The following is a 20,981-nucleotide window of genomic DNA, read 5'->3' as shown; positions in this document are numbered from 1 at the left end:
AAAATAAAGCCCATTATTAACCTCCGGGTAGCCAGACACGGGTGGAAAGTCTGTGATAGTAGTATACATGCACATCGCGTGAGGTGATGAGTGATCAATTAATGGTAGTCAGATCGAAACGCATGAATGCGTAGTACGAGCGCGCGTTAATACGTATGCTCTAACGTAGCGTTAATGAAACACGTTTATTCTTGCGCCTCACACCCACTGTTGACCACGTCCATGGCAGATCTGGGTCGAGTTTCATGGTTGCGAATAAATATGGTCCCTTGTACATATCGCACAAACTACTCGGTATCGAGCTTGATGAAGACGTCAGCCAAACCACGAAAAAACCTATACGGGCCATGATAGTCTTCACCCAAGCCATATCTTATGGTAACTAGGTGTATCTGATCCAGGTTTGATCCGAATCTGAATATGCTCTGGTCACAATCAGTAGTTTTCACGTCACGCTGGTGGTATTGTGTACTCTGTCACGCCAGCCTTTCAATGGGGATGACGCTGAAATGCCGCACCTTCACCCAGTTTGAAACGCAGCTCAAGGGTCGTACACTTGAAACATTTCTCGAGACATTCCCTGGAGCAGCAAAGTTGCTACGGGTACAAACTAGGTCACCTAGAGGTGGCTCCTAATTACGGTGAAGGCACAAGCATGTATTTCCACCTGTCCACGGTTTTGGAGGCGAGGACATGCTACTGGTGCTCGCGTCGAGGTGAAGCGGGGAGCGGAGCCATACAGTGATCGCAAACTATATGAAGGACTGGGGGTCAACCTGTACGATCGGGGCCAAGTATGGCTGTGTTCCGATACTCGCCGTAGAGGGCTAAATAGACAGCTAAATGGACGGCGGACATGTTAAGTCATATTCCAATTCTTATGTAGCCGGCAAAATAGACAGCTCCGAGAAGGCCGCATCGTAGACAAATACGACGCAGGATACTTTGCTGTCTGAACAAGATGGCGGCTCATCGAATCCCTCAGATAGACAGAATCTCGCCGGAATGGTCGTCTTCACACAAGCAGACGCTTCTCCAGAAGCTCAATGTGAGTAACGTTTATTTGTTTTTCATTTCAACACGAAATAAGCCAGAAAATACAACTGTTACGTTCGTTTATTTTAGCTTTTCCTTCTCGACGTGAGGTGGTGCATTGTCGCGTAAAAGCAGTCTAAATGTGTTCTATTTCTCGGACAGCATGAGCTCGATGCGGTCTTCTAAGCAGTCTTCGTAGACTGTCTACGTGCTGTCTAAGAATTGGAACACAGCCTATGAGCTCGCGTGTTACCTGGTCTCGAGCACTTAAGGATGATGATGATGGTCCTTGTATCATCAGCACCTACCCATTCTGGGCGATCGGCCATAAGTCGGGTGGATCATACATACCGGATGTATGATTAATGTTTAGTAAGAGCTCTAATAATAAACCAGCAACCTCTGCCCCTTTGTGTTTTCCCCTTCTTCATCGCATTAATTGTGGCTATCACGAGGATAATGTAGCTGACTAGGCTATTTCGTTATTCATACTTTAGACGAACAGTACAAACACGCACGACCACTAAAGGATGTAAACACGACAAGGGCTCACTTTAAACTCAATATTTATTATCGTGAAAACGTAGTATTAGCAGAAAATGCAGCAGCTGTTTCAGAAAAAGAACAGCAAAAAAGGTTGAACAGGAAAGAAGTGCTGGCATGAAAAGAGCGAAAAACACTTACATTATATTTTTTCAGGAAATCCTACAACAATGCCCTACCAATTTTTAAACTCAGTTTTGAGTGATGTCCTGGCACATACGCCAATTAGGACAGTCATTGTGACTGCTGGATCCCAAAGCGAGAAAGATGCGGAATTGATATTTTCTCTCCTACTATAGGATGGTCTCTTTTCCTTCACCTTCCAGATTTTGTGCCTTATTTCTCGCAGAAATTTTATTGATCATTCTAGTGATTTGCAAATTAACAGCATCAACAAGTTCTGCAGTAATTTTAACGAATTCCTTATCGGTGTGTTCCTTCCTCTCAGCAAATGGGAACTAACATTTTCTGAGGGCATCGAAATCAATATTTTTTCCACACACATGAACATCTGATGGATTTTGTCTTGGGTGAAGGGGATGCGAACCCGTGTTGCTTTGCGGTTGGCGGAGGGCGAGCGCTGCTGTAGCCTTAATGAGGGCAAGTGGTGGCGAGGCTTGAGGGACGCTATAGTAATGCCCCTTCTGCACCCTCTGCCAAGGCCCATGGCCACGTATAAATTTGATTATTTGGGTTTGGCTTCCAGGACATAAGCGCCAGTTTCTGATGAAATGGCGGATGCTCAAGCGAAGATATCTTTCAATGACCCGGTTGCTCACGTATTGTCAGCACCTCATTTCATAATAGATATATTCAGAAAAAATGATGTTAGAAGACAGTTCTGCTCCAATACTAACGGCATTAATGGCCACAATAAAATTTAAGCACATCAGACACCATTTGAACAGTAAAATATGTCAAACAAGAGAACTTGAAGTTGCAATCACTAGACTACGCTGTAATGCTCCTTGTCTAAAGTTTCGTTTACACACAACCGGTCTGGCAGGTTCCCCTATTGTTCCCTTCGTGTAGTACCTAGTGAAACAGATATTAATTTATTTTTTGCAACAGACATTATACTTTGCACAAAAACACTTTAGGTCTGTCTACTTACTTTTTAGAATAGATCCAAATGTGCCAAATGTGCTTTCGTTCTGAGCTTTTTCCCTTGACCACAATGACGGGAAGGTTGCCAATGCCTTCAAAGGTTCAAAGAGTTTGAGATCGTGCGGCCAACTGCTCCGCCGTGGTGGTCCAGTGGCTAAGGTACTCGGCTGCTGACCCGCAGGTCATGGGATCAAATCCCGGCTGCGGCGCGTGCATATCCGATGGAGGTGGAAATGTTGTAGGCCTGTGTGCTTAGATTTGGACGCATGTTGAAGAACCCCAGGTGGTCTAAATTTCTGGAGCCCTCCGCTAGAGCGTCTCTCATAATGATATGGTGGTTTCGGGACGTTAAACCCCGCATATCAATCAATCAATCGTGCGGCCCACTGTTGTCACTATTTTCTAAATTGTCTTTTTTTATTTCCTAATTATTCTTTCGCGAAATGGGCCCTGACACCCCGTTTTCAATCATAATATGTGTTGTGTGGGTTGATCCTTGTACGTTCACAGTCAAGATGGCAAAATTCTACCTCATTTAGTCGTTTCTCTAATTTATAACCACGTATTGTTGTAACTAGCGAGCGGCCAAAGAGCCGGGCAACACTGGCGCACTCGTTAGCCGTGACGTTAAGAGCCGCTTGCTGGGCGAGCTGCTGCACGATCTGCATTCCTGAGGATGATCGTGTTTTGTGGTCAGCTGCACTTGCAATCCAGCTTTTTCTGCGTCGATCAACTTGCCACTGGAGCTAAATGACTTGCAGCGGTTAAAACAATGTCACCGCATCGCCCATGATACGCCGCGTGTAGCGTTGCCAATGATACGCTGGCACTTGCAGCACGCAGTTTCTGTCAATCTGTCTTAGGTCAAAAAGCGTCCTGTGAGTGTGCAACGCGTATGCCATTTGCCTTTGCTGATTCATTGTAACTCCTGGCAGGCAGTGTCATGGTTAAGCACGACACTTTTTTTTTACCGAAACCGAATGCAATCTAAGAAGGTTCAATTCAAGCAAAGGTTTGGCCAAAATGTATATCGTAATAACCCTAGAGACGCACTGACATACTGTTCCATTCGGCTAATATGCTGCACGCAACGACCGATAGAAAAACAATGGTCTTGACGCGCATAATTGTTATAATTACCTATTTATTATGCTCAGCTCCGAAAGGCATTGATGCACTCATGATAGCAAACAAAAATCTACACGTGTCACCGATTTATTTGCGCAAGTAGCACTTGCTCGCGAATGCCGCGTCGACAAGCCGCCATATACCAAGCTCGCTTGTCAACCTGGCATGCTTAAAATCAAGATACTTATTATTGCGGAAGGCCGTCTGCGACGTCCTTCACAAGGTGAGATCGTTCGCATTTGGGTTCGGCCCATCTTCGACGCTTGAGTATGGTGGCGATGAGGTCGAATTCAAGCGTACCACACGACGACACCGCTTTTGCTGCTCGATGAACCACTGCCCGAATCGTGAGGTGATTATAGGGCCGATGGCATGGCGATGTTGCACTTGCAACACTTTCAACACACTGAAACGTGCAAACCACACGGGCAACATTCGCAACACAGTGAAGACACTAACCGCGTGCGAAAGGTGCGGTTTGGCAAGACAATATAGCCAAAGAAAGTATAAGAGAAGCTATCAGACCAAATGGTAATATAAATGGGAAATAGAAAAGTGGGTGAAAAGATAACTTGCCGTGGCAGGAACTAAACCTACGACCTTCGAATAAAGCGTTCGATGCTCTACCACTGAGCTACTACGGCGGCTATCGCCCCCAGCCACTTTATTTGGTATATGTGTGAATTAAAACGTGGGAGTGTCAGTCAACACCACGAGTAGCCATGGCGGCGAGAGTGGCACACTCTTTATGATAGCTGCGCAGCCGGACCTAGTACAAACCCAATGCCCAAGTTATGCTTAAACTTTGCCTCAGCAACCAACGCCAAAACATCCCTGCCAATGGGCGACAGTGTTTCCCAGCCGCATCTACCGGGGAAGCTTCCCCATTCTTGTCATCGCTTAGACAGGGCACCCGTCGTACTGAACGCCTTAACAGCGCACCCATATGTCTCCACGGATGCCTCGAATACCATGGGTGCCCCATCACTACACGATCCAGGCGTATCCGGAGATCCCGAAAAGACGGGCCTTGACCAGGCAGGCCCATATGGCTGGCCGCCACGACACTCATTGGAAGGCGAGCACGTGGACGTTTGTTACGCGCAAAGCGTTCTAAGTGCTACCTCCATGGATGATGCCGACGTGCCTGGGACCATAGAGTCTCTCAATATACACTAGAGGGAACTGTGGCGCTAGTGTCTATGGGAGCTGCAACACACGGCACTTCAGCGAGCATGGGAATGATGGGTAGTACACAGATTTATCTAATTTTCGTACTTCTGGCCTGCTTCCGGCTCCATGTGTGTCCTTGTGGTTTGAGGCTGTTTTTTCATGAAAACGTAAATTAGCAAATGTTCACCGTTTGCGCTTCACAACCATATTCTTTTTGGCTCACCATTTCGAATCAAGTCACTAAGTTGAAAAGGGTTTGCTTTTTCTTTCAAAACAAAACTGAAACACAGCAATAAACGAAGCCGCAAGTACGAAGACTAAGCAAATGTGTGTACTACCCATCATTCCCATGTTCGCTGAACGATCGCAGCGCCAGAGTGCTCTCTAGTTAATTTTGAGAAACTCTTTGCCTGGGACTGCTGAGGTAATTGTCATTGAGGGCTTCATGATGGAGCCTCCGTCCCCTGGCAGGTAGGTTAATTCTGAGTGCGACAGCTCCAATGTTTGCAGCGCATTGTGGTGCACCACTACGAGCATCTCGGGGAACACACCATAGCTACCGCAAGTGCATGGGATGCATCTATCGTCAGCACAGGTGCTAGTCGCCACTTCATGAGTAATGGGTGGGAGTTCCCACTGCCGCAGCTCGACCCTTTACGAAGAGCGCGGCAAACTCAACCCATTGCGACATTTAGTGGTTGCGAATGCGCAGTACTTTTCCCTGTTTGTAAAACTACGGCGGAACAGACGTCAACCGGACCTGCGGCGATCTGGAAACAGTCGGGTACGCCCGCCAAAGACATTGTTGGCAAGTTTTCAGAAGAGGAGACACAGTGGGAAAGACCGACCGCAACCACCGAGCTACAGTGTCCTTATTGTTCCCGACACTCGCCCATGACTGCGAAGCGTGTGGAGAGGCCGTCAATGCTTCTGGTGGCCGACACTGGCTGAATCACGGTGGTTCGTCCCGTCCACGCTGCGCCTCCGCGTGAAGATCTCTCTCTGTGTTTAAACCTCAGTCAAAGGTGCTATTTGCCCACCGTTTTCACAGTTGCCTTTTTTTTCTGAAGCGGTGGGCATATTAGAAGGGTTGAATTCATCACTTAGAGAAGTAATCAAAAGGTAAATTGCCTTTTCAATTAGCGGAGCTAGGCCGCCAAGTCAAAAGGTAGAATCTAAGTCATTCGTGTGAAAAACTGATTTCTGATTTCACATTTTGTAAAAGTGGCCACATTCATATTATGTAAAAGTGGCCCCTAGCAATAATTTCAAATTAATGAAATTCTCCTAAGCTCTGCAGCAAAACTGAAATTAAATGACCGATGAACAACAAGCAGACAACTACAATTACACCACTGTTCAAAACAGTGGTGACAGGGCTGCAGTTCTTCCCCTTTAGGTAACGTATGTGCGTCATGACCGCTGTAATTGCAAGCGCAGCACACACACCTACACTACGAAGTCGGTTGATGGACCATATAACAACGCTTCCTTATTTCGGACGTCTCGAACAAATATGGTAGTCGCGTTCTTACACGTTTCGGTGTCAGTTTCACCACAGAGTTTGGGAGAATTTCATTATTTCGCAGTTATTACTACCGGCCCCTTTCCCGAAAAGAAGGACTCCACATGAAGGACTTCAATGCTTCTATTTGACTTTACTGCCCAACTCCGCTAATTAAAAAGACAATAACTTAACTTTCCTAATTACTGTCCGAAGTTATGCATTCAACTTTATTAACTTTGAAGACAACGACCAAATAGCGCCTTCTGGTGATTTTTGAATACCGGACAAATTTCGCGAAACACTCTGTATGTATGTATGTATGTATGTATGTATGTATGTATGTATGTATGTATATATATATATATATATATATATATATATATATATATATATATATATATATATTTATATATATATAGTCACTGTCATCACTGTCATTTTGTCATTGCTGAGGGGCTTTATAGGAAAGAGCGGTTAATACATCATTATACAATGTTACACAAGGCAGTCCTAAAAGATGTAGCCTGGATTATGGCGACGAAGACGGGTAAATGGTTATGTTCAGTTTTCATCTTTGGTAAAAACAAATTGAAGGAAAGGTTGGCTTGGAAACATGGACTTGGACCTTGAAGTTATTATTTCTATTATTTAAAAGTACTGCAGGCCCTATCCGGGCCCAAGCAATAGTGGGTACAAAACTGTCAGTAAGAATTAAAAAAATATCAATAAAGGTACAAAGGTTACGAAAATTTGCAACATGAGTGAGGAATGTAATTGATATATAGCAATACAAAAAATACAAGAATTCGCAGCACCAATGAGAAGCATAAATAAGATATAGCAGCATTTTAAAAATAAAGAGGTAGATTACTGACGAGATGGGCGAACGGTTGTATTGTGTCAGCATTAACCACTTCTCCTGGTAACTTTTTTCATAATGAAAGAGAATGAGGGAATAATAAATACTGATGTACGTTGAGGTGACTGAATGGCTGCCTAACTGTCTTGTGCTCGGATTTGTGATCGATTGGCGTTGATGCGAGTAGCGAGAAAAGGCAGCTTAGTAATTCCGGGTTTGTAAATAAAATTTTCAATGAAGAAACTTCTGGCCAGCCTGTTTTTTTTTTTTTTTAGTTGTAAGGCCGGATCAAGTTCCCCTGAATTAGACTTGCGGTGCTGGGCAGCGGTCGTCGTATAGCTGAAACATAGCGCTGCTATTACTCAGTTCGATTTTGTTCACCTACATTTTTTATCTTTCTGTATTATTCCTAGTAAACTTAGGTTATTTTCTCCTTAGCTCGCTTTAGTTTAGTTCGTTATATTACAGTGCGAAAAGAACGAGAAAACATAATGAGGCACACAAATGACAGGACACAACACTGATTATCAAGTGAAAAATTTTATTCGGAAATTATTTTTTTTCTGTTTCTACATATGTTATCATTAGCACACACACACAGACACGAACAAAGCCCGCTTGCGCGACAGAGACCACCGGCTTTCACGGCGCTGGCGTTGCAAGCAGCGCAGGCGTAGGTAAGCTAAACTGTTTAGGTAGCGAGAGCTTTAAGCATGGTGCCTGGTGAATCCTTACAAAACTTCATACAAAACGACACGGCCAAGCTTTCCTGTGCATGCTCCCACTCGACTCAATAAGGTATGGTAAATAGGGGATATACCTACGAGGGTGTTTATAGCTGTTGGCACGTCTTCGTGGATTTTCTGGCTTCAGCTTCCGGACAAAGCTCATTTTCTTGTGCACTGCGCAGAATATGCGCGCAAGCGACAGATGCCCACTAGAATTATCTCTGTAATGGCTGCTTCCGAAATTCATAATGACTGAGTGTCGGCCATCACAGGAAGGACAGTTTACTGGTGAATGGGGGACAATTCCAAAGCATTTGCTGAGGCACTGTGTGAAAATCCTACTAAATAATCTACCTAAACTAATATAAATAACTTTTATGAATATGTACTGAATCATATGCGATTAGAAGTAAAGAAGCAATGAAATAGTCTGCATGGGAATTGCGAAAATCAACTTGACATTGGCCGCACTTGTGAAAATATTTGTTGCGATTCAGATTGATCTACTGATTTTCTCGGTGAGTTTTAACAGCCCTACGAGCGACTCCCACTAAGTTCCGAATGCTGCCATCGCAGACTTCAGTTAGCATTAGAAACTAAAAGTTCACACTTGACGCAGAACTCGTCACTACGAAGGTAGCCTTGCTGTTCGAGTCCCTCAATACGGCATCCTGCCGCAGAACACACCCCATCATTTGCTGTGTTTGTCGGTCGATCGAACCGTTTGTCGTAAAGATTCCCAATTGTGGCAACACAAAATGTGTGGTGCGTACTTTTTGACGAGTCTATGAAGGTGAGCTTAATCCTATGGCTGAATGGCCATTGGAGGAAACTGTCAATCACTCCCTTGTTCAGGCGTACCAGGGCGTGCACTGACATTGAACTACCACTCTTCTTCAGGTACACTCCGAGAGAGATACAGTATCCACCCAGGTATGTTGTGCCTCTGTAACTGCCGGCATAGCCGTTTGACATCGCCCTTTCTTTCAGTAATTTTATTCCCTTGACGTGAAACTCGTAGTGCTTAACATTTAGCGTGCTGAACCAGGGAAGGTAATCTCTTGTCAAAATGGCTGGGTTAACGCCGGTTGGTACCTCCGTGGTCTTTGAAACCGAAGAAGAGTCAGTGTTTGAAGAAGGCATTTGGGAAATGGTCTCCCTAGCATGCTCTGAAGCTTTCCCCATAGTGCCTTCGAATACGCTCACTGTTTCGGAAACTTTCTTCGGTGAGCTCCCATCTGCTGTCCCATCGTAACACAATTCATCTTTCTTCTTTTGCGATTGCTCAAGTGGTTTCTTCGTTGCTTCACGAAGAACTTCTTCCACCTTCTCGCTTAAAGTCGTTACGCGCAGTGAAATTTCATTGAGCCGATCCCCTTGCCACGCGAGGTCTTCTTTAACTTCTCTAGCGACATCGATGCCAGCTTCGTTTGCAGCGCAGATTTGCTCTTCTGATGATTTTATGACCACCTCTCTTAAGTCATTGACGGTGTGCGTAAGCTCCGTAAACTTGTCACACTGGATGATCTCGCGCGCAAGTTGATCGAGCCCGGATCTCACTTCTGCGACGCGTTTTTCCAATATGGCCTCCAAGGAGGCCAACACGGCTTCTTGAGACGAGTCGTTATCCGGTTTTAATGTCCCGGCCGTGTCCAGCTGTGCGTCAGCGCTACAGTCGCTGCTTCGGTGAGCACGCACATTGCTGATAAGAATGCACGCCGAGCATTTCGGACACCGCGTAGAGTGATGGCCGCAATCTTCGTGGAAGTGCTGGTGTAGCTCCGAAGCAGCCATGATCATCTCGCAGCCCTTGTCTTCATTCCAGCACTTCACCTGCAGCACAGGGCATGAATATTCTGTAGAAAACACTCAATAATGATAGCAATTGCTAATTTACTTCGCATTCTTAAGTAGTCTATACGCGCAACCAATAGGGCCAAAATTTAAAAAAACTAATTAACCGATTACTTGGATTCCACTTTAGCATCTGATTTCAAACTTCATCCCATTTTATTCACTTAATACACTTTCATTTATAACTGATTCTCCTTTGTTTAGTTTATTTTATTTGAATACAGATTAAACCCGGCCACAGCGGTTGCGTTAAGGTGGAAGAGAAATGCCAGTTCTTTGCAGTTTTTGCGACCTTATTCCATGCGGTCGAAATGATCCGGTGACCTCCACTACAGTGACCATTATAATGATATGACGGTAATGGCCTCAATAATAGTCTCGCGCGCATTCTTATGCTGCCGATTTCCCATCGCGTGGGTGTTCTCCCAAGCGACTATATGAACTTCGATCTGCCAAGCACCAAGGTAAAATGACGCTTGTACTTATTTTACCAGTAGGTGCCTGGCGGCTGCAATTCTCTGCCTCTCACAGCAGCGACGGACGCTCCGCTATTTCACCAAGGCTATGTTGCGTTGAGGCAGAGAGTTCTTTTTTTTTAATTAACTACAGGGGACTCTGGCACTGCGGTCGTTCAGCGACCATGCATAGGAAGTGGGCTTACGTGCATTTGTCTATACATTCCTCCTGCTTTAGGGCGTCAAACGCACTTACAACTTTGTCTATTGTTGTGTTGTGGTTTTGTTTCAAATGAAAAAAAAAACGGACAGTTTGAAACTTTCAGACCTGATTTAAACTGGTGGGACTAAAAAGTTAGGGTGGTGAAATGCAACTGCTGCTCATTTGTTGATTTGTCACTTCGTGACAAAGCAGCTCCAAGCCAAGCGAGGCCGAAAGTACGAAGACAAATTCACGTATACTGCCCATCATTCTCACTGAAGCGTCATGCGTTGCAGCTTCAATAGCGCCACTAGTGACAGAGTTCCCTCTAGTGTATTTAGAAAAAAAAACACTAACGTGCACCCAGGGTTTTTCCCGGAACCTTATGGGGCTACGCTTTCGAGATGAGTACCCAGAAACAACCGAGTGCCACGTAGGTGTACTTCTCTACCCATTGCGAAAAACCTGTGGGTTGCCGGTGGGCACTGGGAATCGAACCCGATACCTCCAACATTGGAAGCGGATGCTCTAGCCGTGTACCCACCGCTATGGTGGGTACAATTACCTTTACTGTGTTGATCTTTTGTTCTTGGCACCATCGAATGATTGCATGACGCATTCAGACTTCACAGTGTCTTCTTTTAAGAGCCTTGCAACGCTACGGCCTCCAAAGTGACCAAGAAAGCGCGCGTAAAAATAGTTGCTGTGTTAACTAACACCCGCCCAGTTCACTCTTTTTATGCCTATGTTCAAAACATGCTTTTTTTTTTAGAAAGTGCGAGCAGACCACAAAAAAGGGGTGCGCCATGTCACGTAACGATGTGCATGCCGGGAACTTGTCAGTTATGCCACGCACGGTGCACTGTGCCTGCGGGCTCCAATATCCCCACAGCCCGCTTGAATTAAGAGCGTCACTCATCCCCAGCTGTACATACATCTGAGGTTATAAACTTTGAAATACATTCATCACCAGTTCTTTGTAACGATTAAAATTTTGAAGAAAAGTTACGGCACATGTTTACTTAATTGTCATCATCCAATGAAAACGCCGTATCAATCTATCTGCCTTGCATGCGGCTATACAAAACATTCGAGTGCTTTAAACAAGCACTCCTGTGTTTTATCAAGTTCACTGTAATTCATCTAAAAATATTTATATATCCATATTTCTCACGAGTTGGATACAATAGTAACGCACAAGCCTTATCTTATCGGTTAGTCTTTTTGTACCATAGGACAATATGCCGGCAAAACTTGTGAAGCTCACTCAGGCTAACTCATAAAATGTGTCTCGCGCTCATCATTTTTTTTCTGAGCTGCACTCACTCAGACTCACACTCAAGAAAATTTTCTTCAGGCGGACTGACTCATCATCATTTCATCATTTATTTTTCTCTTAAAGGCCCCTGCTGGAATATTACATAAGGGGGGTGGGGGTAACACAGGAAGTTATACATGAGACTTTTCAGGTTACAAATTGGAAACACACATCTCAGTTAAGTGGATTACCTGTTTAGGTGCAAAATAAAAACATTACAATTTAACGAGACTTAGAGAACAGTGTAAGCTCGTAATAAATATTTCAGCGTGAGGTGATCAGTAAGCAACAGCTTGAACACAATGGGGTTACGCTCGCTGACAACACTATCAGGCAATATATTACACTCTGCAATGGCAATCGGCAAAAAAGATTGAAACAAGACGTTGAACCATGTAACCGCTGGATGCTGCAAGAGTTAAAAAGGCGACGAGATGTACGGTGTGGAGGGTTTAGGAGTTTACCACGAAGTTGAGGTAATTTTTAATAGAGCCTATGAAACAAGCACAGCCTTGCAATCTTACGTCGAAATGATTCAAGCTCACCAAATTATTACACACCCGGTATCACTCAGACTCACAGCTCGATCTAAGTCTGAGTGAGTCGGCTCACGAGTCCGTCACACAAAAATTAAGAATATTTGGGTGATTTACGTCCCAAAACCACGATATGATTATGGGAGACGCCGCAGTGGAGGGCTTGGGAAATTTCGTGTTCGTAAACGTGCGCTGACATCGCACAGCGCACAGGCTTTCGGCATTTCGCCTCCATCGAAATGTTACCGCCGCGGCTGAACGAGCGGCCTGTGGGTCCACAGCCGAGCACCACTGCTCCACAGCAATGGAAGGTCCATTAGTCCAGAATTAGCTTGCTTGACCATGGTGTCAATGGTTTTTAAAATCAATATCTTATGTAATCAGTGCTAATTGTTGGTTCTTTTCAATATAGTACCTTGCAATAACAGTTATGAGTGGTTGCGAACGAGTAACGATATCTTTTTGGAAAGAGATGACAGCGTAAGATATATTTGTCCAAAACTTTTCTGGAAGAGCTGGGGGGGGGGGCAGACAAGGAACCCCCCCCCCTACGTAATTCCCACATCTGATGGTTAAAATTGAAATGTACGAACGATACTGCTTTGGAATACGTGTCGAGTAGACGTGAATGTGAATGAGAATCCAGGTAAGGCTGATTTCATTTAATTTATTTCATTTATTCAAAAGGGCCCGAAGGCATTACGTAATGGGAGGGGGGGGGGGGGGTCGTACATCCAGGTTGTAAGTTCCTAAAGCAATGTAACAATATGAGGGTACACACTGATCACAATGTATTAGCAAATAAAGAACACAAGCGGAAATAACACGCATCACAAAACAAAAAATATAATAGGCGATAAACAAACTCCGGGAGTACAGTAAAACAACTATAAACACAAGAGTTAATGTGCTGTTAGGACATCGTATTTGAATTTCGGAAAAGAGTTAGTTTTTCGCGAAATGTTGACCGGTCCCTGCAAGAAACAATGTTATCTGGCAGTGCATTCCAGAGTGTTATGACATGGGGGGAAAAATGAGCTACTCGTCGCCGTCGTCCGGCATTTTATGGTCATCAGAGGGTGCGTATAGGACAGGCGAGAGGACGTTCTTAATGGGCGTTTTAGGAGAGGGTGTCCCGACCTGCTAAAGTAAAAGAATGTGTGAAGGAGGCAGATACCAGAGGTTATGCGACGTGAAGCGAGCGATGCGAGTGACAACGTTTGTTTAAGTGTAGTTACGCTGATATGCCTTGAATATTGTGACGTAATGAAACGAGCTGCGCGTGATGCGAGTGATGCTAAAGACAAGAAGCTCGGACCATAGGCTTGCAGAAAAAGTGGGACTAACTCAATTTCTTTCGGTCAGAGTCACCTAAGTTTTCCTGGGCCGGGCTCACTTCCTCCCACTACCGAAAAATGTCTTACACTGGACTCATTCGGATTCAGACTCGCCACAATTTCGCTTCCCCGGACTCACTCACGCACATACTCATGATTCCATCGGAGTGAGAACGAGTGAGTAGACTCACGAGAGAGTTTCCCGATCTATGCACACAGCTAGTGAGGTGTCGACATCAAAAAAATCGGAATTCCTGGTGACAGCTTGTTTTAAAAGATCTTGTGGTTCTCTAGGAGCCTCCTTTTTAGACCAAAAGAATTGGGTAAAGTCCGGGAACCTTGCTATGCCGACCCCATAAGGGCTGCATCATGCACGCTGGATGCAACGCTTGCTTCGCCATGCTCGCTGTCCACCGACATGTCGATGTGCACGTAAATTCATTCCCACATCTGTAAATTGAACCAAATAACAGGCAAGTTTCTTGGGCAATTAATGAGATTGTTTACTTTCCTTCGCAACGTCTCGCTTCTTACCTTGCGTTTGAGCAGGCTATCTAAAGGAAATTCTCCCCGTTGGGCATCTTCTTCAAGAAATGGGTCCCCATCGATTGGGCAGCCGTGTACCTTGTCCGAGAGACACTGCGCGTAGCAGGAGTTGCACAACACGTGTCGACAGGGCAGAAACACAGTCACTCTGTGCACCAAGCCACAGGCGTTGCAAATTCTGTGCGCCGGTATGGAATCGACGAAGTGCAGGGGCCTCCAGTCCAGCTCCTTCGAAAACCCAAACAGCGTATACCGCTGCTCCTGCACTGCCATGGGGCACGATGCGTAAAGACCGCTCGCAAACACACCGGCGACTGCGCTTCAACTGGGAACGTTATCAACGCTATTATTGCCATGGTTACTATCACTTCTGCGACCCTTTCGATAGCACAGCCAACTCCGCCCGCTCTCCACTTCCTGTGGGAAGTTTCGTTGTTGGTTTGTGCTTTCGAATGTTTTTTTTTTCTTCTGCTTGTCTTAATACGCAGCATGCGCTGTAAGTTCCGTCTAAGCTATGGCGAGTAGTCTTTGTCGACAGAAAAGAACCAACGGCGCGCTATCAGTTATTTCGCATCCGCACAACATGCACCCGCAGCATCCTGACCTCCGGGACGACGATGTAATCGGGAACACTTTTTGAGGAAATGCACCATGATGTTGATTGAGCCCGCGTACGAAAATGGAAACCCGTGGCGTCACTATATGGTCACGCAATGTGGATATTGCGTATCTAAACAGGCTTTGTTAGCCTACAAATTTCTTTGTCATATACCGATGCCTATAGTCGGTACGGCGGAAATTTTTAGAAGTCGTTCTTACAGTTGCTTCTAAACACAGTCTGTACTGTTGACGGAATCTTCGCGTCTTAACCATCAATGTACCGCCAGACACTAAAAAGCATGCCTACCGTATTTCGTTTTGCGAGCGACCGTTATGAGGAAATTGAAAAGTCACTGTAAATGGCGTTTCATTTCCAAAGCGAACGAAACAGAGCCGGGGCAATGTCACTGAGCTAAACTAGAAAAAGAGCTGGCCTGCCCTGATCGCGCTGCACAGTGACGGGTAAGGCTGGGAGATCGGCATTTCTGCGTGTGCAGGTATAGGTGTGTATCTGCGCGTGTGACGTCAGTTCGTGGACTCCGCTCTCAGCCACGCCGCAGCAGCCACTGCTCCTTTGCGCGGATCGTCTGCTGTGGACAGGAACATTATCTAACAGCTTCGTGAGGGTCAACAAACGTCCACAATGAAAGTTTTCGAGTGAAGTTATGAATTTGTTTTTGTTGCAGCCCAATCGACAGGGTCAAGAAACCTCCTAGATGGCCCATAAGCATGCCGATGCCGCCGACCGTATTGCTGCTCCGAAAGTGAAGCTATGTGTGAGTGTTCTCGCTCGTCATCTGCAGTTTCCACTGTGCGATACTAATTAGATCGGTTATTTCAAAATTCCTATGAGCGTGCCTTTCTACAGCATCTACAAGCATGTAGATACAGCAAGCGAAACGCCGCGGTGGTGTATGACGCATGGCCACGTTGTTGAATGTGCGCAGCCGATGCCGTCAATGGAGATCGCATCACCGTGGCGGCTCTGGTCCTGAAAACACGTGGACTTAAGAACCCGCCACACGACGTCCCCGTGGCAATAGAGTGCTGCGGAATGGTAAAGTACTGCTCTGTGCCTCGGACGGCTTCGCCCGCTTTTGAAACGGACGTCAGCTTCCTTCCACAACAATCCTAAAGTGAAAGGCACGCCTGCTTTTCTCCTTTGGATATTAAATGCGAAGCATTTCTTAGCGAATTTCGGCGACTTTGAGCGTATCTATCTATCTATCTATCTATCTATCTATCTATCTATCTATCTATCTATCTATCTATCTATCTATCTATCTATCTATCTATCTATCTATCTATCTATCTACGACTTTTAGCTCTACTGGTCGTGCCGATAATGGTATCGATACCAAACTTGGTATGGCATAGCATGACTCTATGACTAGCATAATTGACTAGTAAAAACATGAAAATCATGAACGCATGTCATGAATGTCATGATTTACATTTCAAGGTTTTGCTGCTTTTGCGGTGGTTTCGTTCACATGACATTTTGCAAAACTGGTATGGCATGACATGACTGCACAGCAAAAATAAGTGACGAACCACAACTTTAAAATCACGACGTGCATGTAATTATTTTCTTGTCAGGACTAGTCATGACAACACGCTACGCTCATTGTGCGCTCGTGGTCGTTTCACTAGCTTCACATATACCAAACTTAGTATTACCGGACGTGAATGGATGACAAAGGTCGATGACTGGTGCAAACATGATAATCATAAAATGCGTGTCATTTAAGAACATGACTACATGCTACGTTCGTGATGCGCTCGCGGCCCTTTCGCTAGCTAAACAAATACCCAATTTGGTATTACGTGACGCGAAGGACGACGAGGGTAAATCACACGTCCAAACATGATAATAATGGCATACGTGTCATGTACAACATGACTGCTTGCTACGCTCATAGCACGCTCACAGCCGTTTCACCAGCTCCATGTACCAAATTTGCTATCCCGTGACGTAAATAGACGATGAAGGTAAATAACTCGTCTAAACATGATAATCAAGATATGCATGTCATGTGAAACATGATTACATGCTACGCTCTTAGCGTGCTCGCGCCATTTCACTAGCTCCACATGCACCAAATTTGGTATCAGGCGCTGTGTGTAGACGACGAAGGTAAATAACACGTCCAAACTTCATAATCATAATATGCGTGTCTTGTGAAACATGATTACATGCTACGCTCATAGCGAGCTAGCGGCCTTTTCTTTTGCTTCACATATACCAAATTTGGTATCAGGTGACGTGAATATACGACGAAGATAAATGGCACGTCCAAGCATTATAATTATGATATGCGTGTTATGTCAAACATGACTACATGCTACGCTCATAGCGTGCTCACGGCCGTTTCGCTAGCTCCACATATACGAAATTTTGTATTACGTGACGTGAACAGACAACGAAAGTAAAGAGCACATCTAAACATGACAATTAAAGCGTGGAAGTGATGTACGGCATCATTTACGTCGACTTCGTATCGTTGTGCTCATTTTAAGGTTACCTATCAACCTTCCTCATTCGTGCATCTTATATCATCGATTCCCACAGTACGTGGGATCTGCCCTTTTTTTTTTCTGGAGTGCAATGATAGTGGTAGTGAACTTGAGGATATGTGTGAGAATGGCTGATTTCTGCCACTCTGGCATTCGCAAGCAACACATGGAATTATTACTCCAGAGCCCCTGTTGTAATTGCTGCTTCGGAAGTCAATCTATTGCTCATGGCATCTACTGGAAGTTCAAAGCAGCATCAAATTACTAAATTTGAGCTGGGCGTGCTTGGATTGCAGTTATGGGCTTCGGCAGGGCGCAAGCCAGTGTTTGTTCGTAGTAAGGAAAGTCTTGAGGGGTATAGTACTAGGGGAGCGGGCAAGTTCCGCCTTAATGCACCGCCTGGCCTATGCAAATGACTGCAGTTTGTTTCAGTAATGTTTGTTCAATGAGAGCGGCATCATTAATTAGTTCATACTTATACAACGCAGGGCCGTCTCTTGGGTACCATAATATAACTAATAGCTATCACCGATTTTATATACCGGGCACAGAGCCACAAAATTATGTGACAACCTTCAGTAAATGTGCACTAAACAGCGACAGCATGTTTCGCTTATGAATTAATGGTAACTAGTGCGCGAGTCACGCCCTTGTCTTTATCAGTAAACTACGTATATGTGTACGTACACCAACCAAATGAAGCTTGAGGGCATCGGGCTTGCTGCGACCTGTCCGTAAGTAAAGCAAGGACGACGGAGGCTTGCACGTCAAAACAAAGAACAACGTTTATTCAACTAAACAAGGTATACGGCAGGGTCGGCCCAGGGCAAGACAGAAACGCAGCGACCATCGTTCCGGGCAGCAGCAATCGGCCAGCCCGGGTGACCGTCCCCTTCCTTCGTGGCAGCCAAGGCGTCTCTCTCCCGGGCAGCACGCAAGTTGGTCCTTTTGAAGCGCGCAAGTGTGTCACGCGCACCGCGACTGCGCAACACGTGGCGCTATCTCTTAATAGCTGGTGCACGTGGTTCTCACAAGCTGTAGTCTTAGATGCCATGGGCCACTCAGCTGCGCTAACGACGCGCGCTTACCCGAGGCGCGCTCACTGTCTAGACTTTCACGATAGGTTTCGGGCAGCACCTCACCTAGTGTAGTCGCCCACGCCTGTAGCCTGTGTGCAATGAATGGCTGAGGTGCTGGCGAGGCGCTGAAACACGGTTGCAAGCTGACCGAAAAAGGAGTGTAGGGCGGGTAAAACAAAAGTCCCTGTCAGTGAAGTGCTTGCTGCACACGATCGAAGAAGGCGTGGGGCACTTTCCCTCTGTGAGTGACTATCCACTTCTTCCTCAGCTTCGGGTCCTTGGGACAGTTGTAAAAGCTAACGCTATTTTCATGGGTGGTTGCTCATATAGAAGCACAGAGCAGTACTCCACCATGGCGCAGCACTCGCGGCAGAAACAAGCGACCGCAGTTTTAAGAAACAAAGGGCTGTGCTCCTAAATTGAGCACAAAAATCAGATACCCACGGTAGTTAGAACAGCGTCGGTAGCCATAACAGACTATGTAACCAATTTAACTGCTTCTTTGCGAAGTTTTAACAAGACCGTGGTTTCTATACGGCGCCGCACCTCGAAAGCGCGCGAATCCTCGAACTGACATCAAACAAGCGCGGTTCGCCGAGCCACCATCATCGCACACCAGGCCAATAAACGTTGGTGCGAGCAGAATAGCGGAGAGTGAGTGCATGGCCTCCGAAATTGGGAGCGCGCTTGCCATCTCGAAGACCATGGTGGGTGAGTGGATGAATGTACCCGGCTGTGACCTTTAGATAGGGGGGTGGCTCACGCCACCTAGCCATAAAGCTAAGTAATGTTACTATGTAATAAAAGATGAAATTTAACTCCCACCTTGATTGTAGCCACCAATAAGTTAGCCTCCTCCTGGTTATTTCTACCCGTTCAATGTCTATTTTGCCTTCACTATCCTAAACCCCAATGCTTTGAAAAATTCCGCGCCATTATCTTGAACTATAAGGTGGAGCCCTTTACAGAACATTATCAAATGTTCAGCCGTTTCCTCCTCCTTTCCACACACACTACACACCGTGTCTGTGCCAAAGTATTTGGCTCGGTACGTCTTGGTCCGCAATACTCCCGTTCCGCCGTCGAACAGCAGAGAACTACCCCGAGAATTATCGTAGATCTTTTGCAATTTCCTGCTCGCAAATTCGGTAAGTATTCAGCAATAATTTCGTAAGTATTCCAATCTTTCACATGTCTCTCTCTGTTTCTTTCACCTTTTTCTTAAGTGATGTTTTCTTCAGGGTTGGTACTCAGCTGTTGTCTTAATACTTGCTTGACAAATTTCGAGTTCGCTTCCTCCATTTAGTATCAACATTTTTCTTGTAAAAGTAGCTGAAAGCTTTTCTAGCCCAACGCTACTCTTAAAATTTTCTCAATCGCTCCTCAAATTCTATCTTGCTGCTAGCTTAATTCCTGCACTCAAACGATGTCCATCCCATGTCATCTTGTACCCCCCCCCCCCCCCCGATTCATGTGTGCTCCCAAAGCAAGTCTACCTATGCCATGTTGTTATGTTGTTTAATTTCCAACTCTGCTTCAACCTCAGATTTCATGCTCAAGACCACATTGCCGAACGTCCAACCCGGGACCATGACACCTTTTCAAATCCCTCTCACGTCATACCTAATGCAGTTCCGCAGAGCCCTATTTTTCATTACAGCTGCATTCCTGCTACCCTTATTCATAACGTATCTTTCATGCTCTCTTAGGCACTCAGCCGCGTTATTTATCCACACACCCAAATATTTGTATTGATCTATTATATCTGGCGTGACTTCCTGTATCTTATGCTCACTGCCTTTGCTACCACTAGTTCGAATACTTCGAAGTTCAATAGTTCGAAGTACTCTCTAGTTAATTTTGGGAAAATATGCCCACGGCTATACGCGGTAAGTTAGGCCTAAAGCTACACCACGTGGTCACCGGTGATTCCTAGTACCATATAACTGTACGCATTTCGGCTAGAAATCTGGCTCTCGTGAAGCATTAAAAACGAGCGCGCGAACGCTGTCTAAGAAGAAATGCCGGTGATATCAAACGAATGCGCTTCGTGTGGCCGCCGCTTGACATCAGCTTTCAGAGTGCGCGGCATACAGGGCACCTAAGCTGGTCCGGCTCAGCAGTTTAGTCGTTGATGGGCCCCTCCTTTTTGGGCACGTCTTCGTACTTCATACCCTCCTTATAGATCTTAGCACGTATCCGATGAGACCAGCAGAGATGAAGGTGATTCCAGCAGCCACCAGGTAAGGCAGTCCCGGAAAGAAGCCGATGGACCAGTTGAAGAGCGATGTGATGAGAATCTCGCCCAGGACAGGCGCCACCGCATCGAAAGTGGCCAGAAAGGAGAACACCTTGCCTATTTCTTCTTGTCCCACCAACTTGGAAAGATGGGTACGCACCCCAACCTGACCCAGGAAAGTAGGCATGCCGGTCGCACAGTGAAGGTAGTAGAGCCAC

The 20,981-nt window shown here is 45.6% G+C and overlaps 1 protein-coding gene and 1 long non-coding RNA gene across 3 annotated transcripts; one reads left to right on the top strand and one right to left on the bottom strand.

The window, feature by feature from the left end:
- Positions 1-7,876: 7,876 nt before the first annotated feature.
- LOC119164574 (TNF receptor-associated factor 3) lies at positions 7,877-14,684 on the bottom strand. 2 transcript variants are annotated; one of them, XM_075872527.1, is made up of 3 exons: positions 14,317-14,684; positions 14,121-14,232; positions 7,877-9,913 (listed from the first exon to the last, which is right to left on the bottom strand). In XM_075872527.1, the coding sequence occupies exons 2-3, from the start codon at positions 14,181-14,183 to the stop codon at positions 8,660-8,662; spliced, it is 1,317 nt and encodes a 438-aa protein (XP_075728642.1). In that variant the 5' UTR covers positions 14,184-14,232; positions 14,317-14,684; the 3' UTR covers positions 7,877-8,659. The 2 variants fall into 2 exon arrangements, with proteins under 2 accessions (XP_075728642.1, XP_037272693.2); XM_037416796.2 differs by lacking the exon at positions 14,121-14,232 and having other exon boundaries at positions 14,317-14,682.
- Positions 14,685-14,957: 273 nt separating this feature from the next.
- Positions 14,958-19,043, top strand: LOC142769357 (uncharacterized). The gene is made up of 2 exons (XR_012885791.1): positions 14,958-15,704; positions 15,876-19,043. It is a non-coding gene; the product is annotated as an uncharacterized LOC142769357 (long non-coding RNA).
- Positions 19,044-20,981: the final 1,938 nt, after the last annotated feature.

Source organism: Rhipicephalus microplus, chromosome 8 (genome assembly GCF_043290135.1).
Source record: "Rhipicephalus microplus isolate Deutch F79 chromosome 8, USDA_Rmic, whole genome shotgun sequence".
Taxonomy (NCBI): Eukaryota; Metazoa; Arthropoda; class Arachnida; order Ixodida; family Ixodidae; genus Rhipicephalus; species Rhipicephalus microplus.
This window is presented reverse-complemented; position numbering and strand designations above follow the sequence as displayed.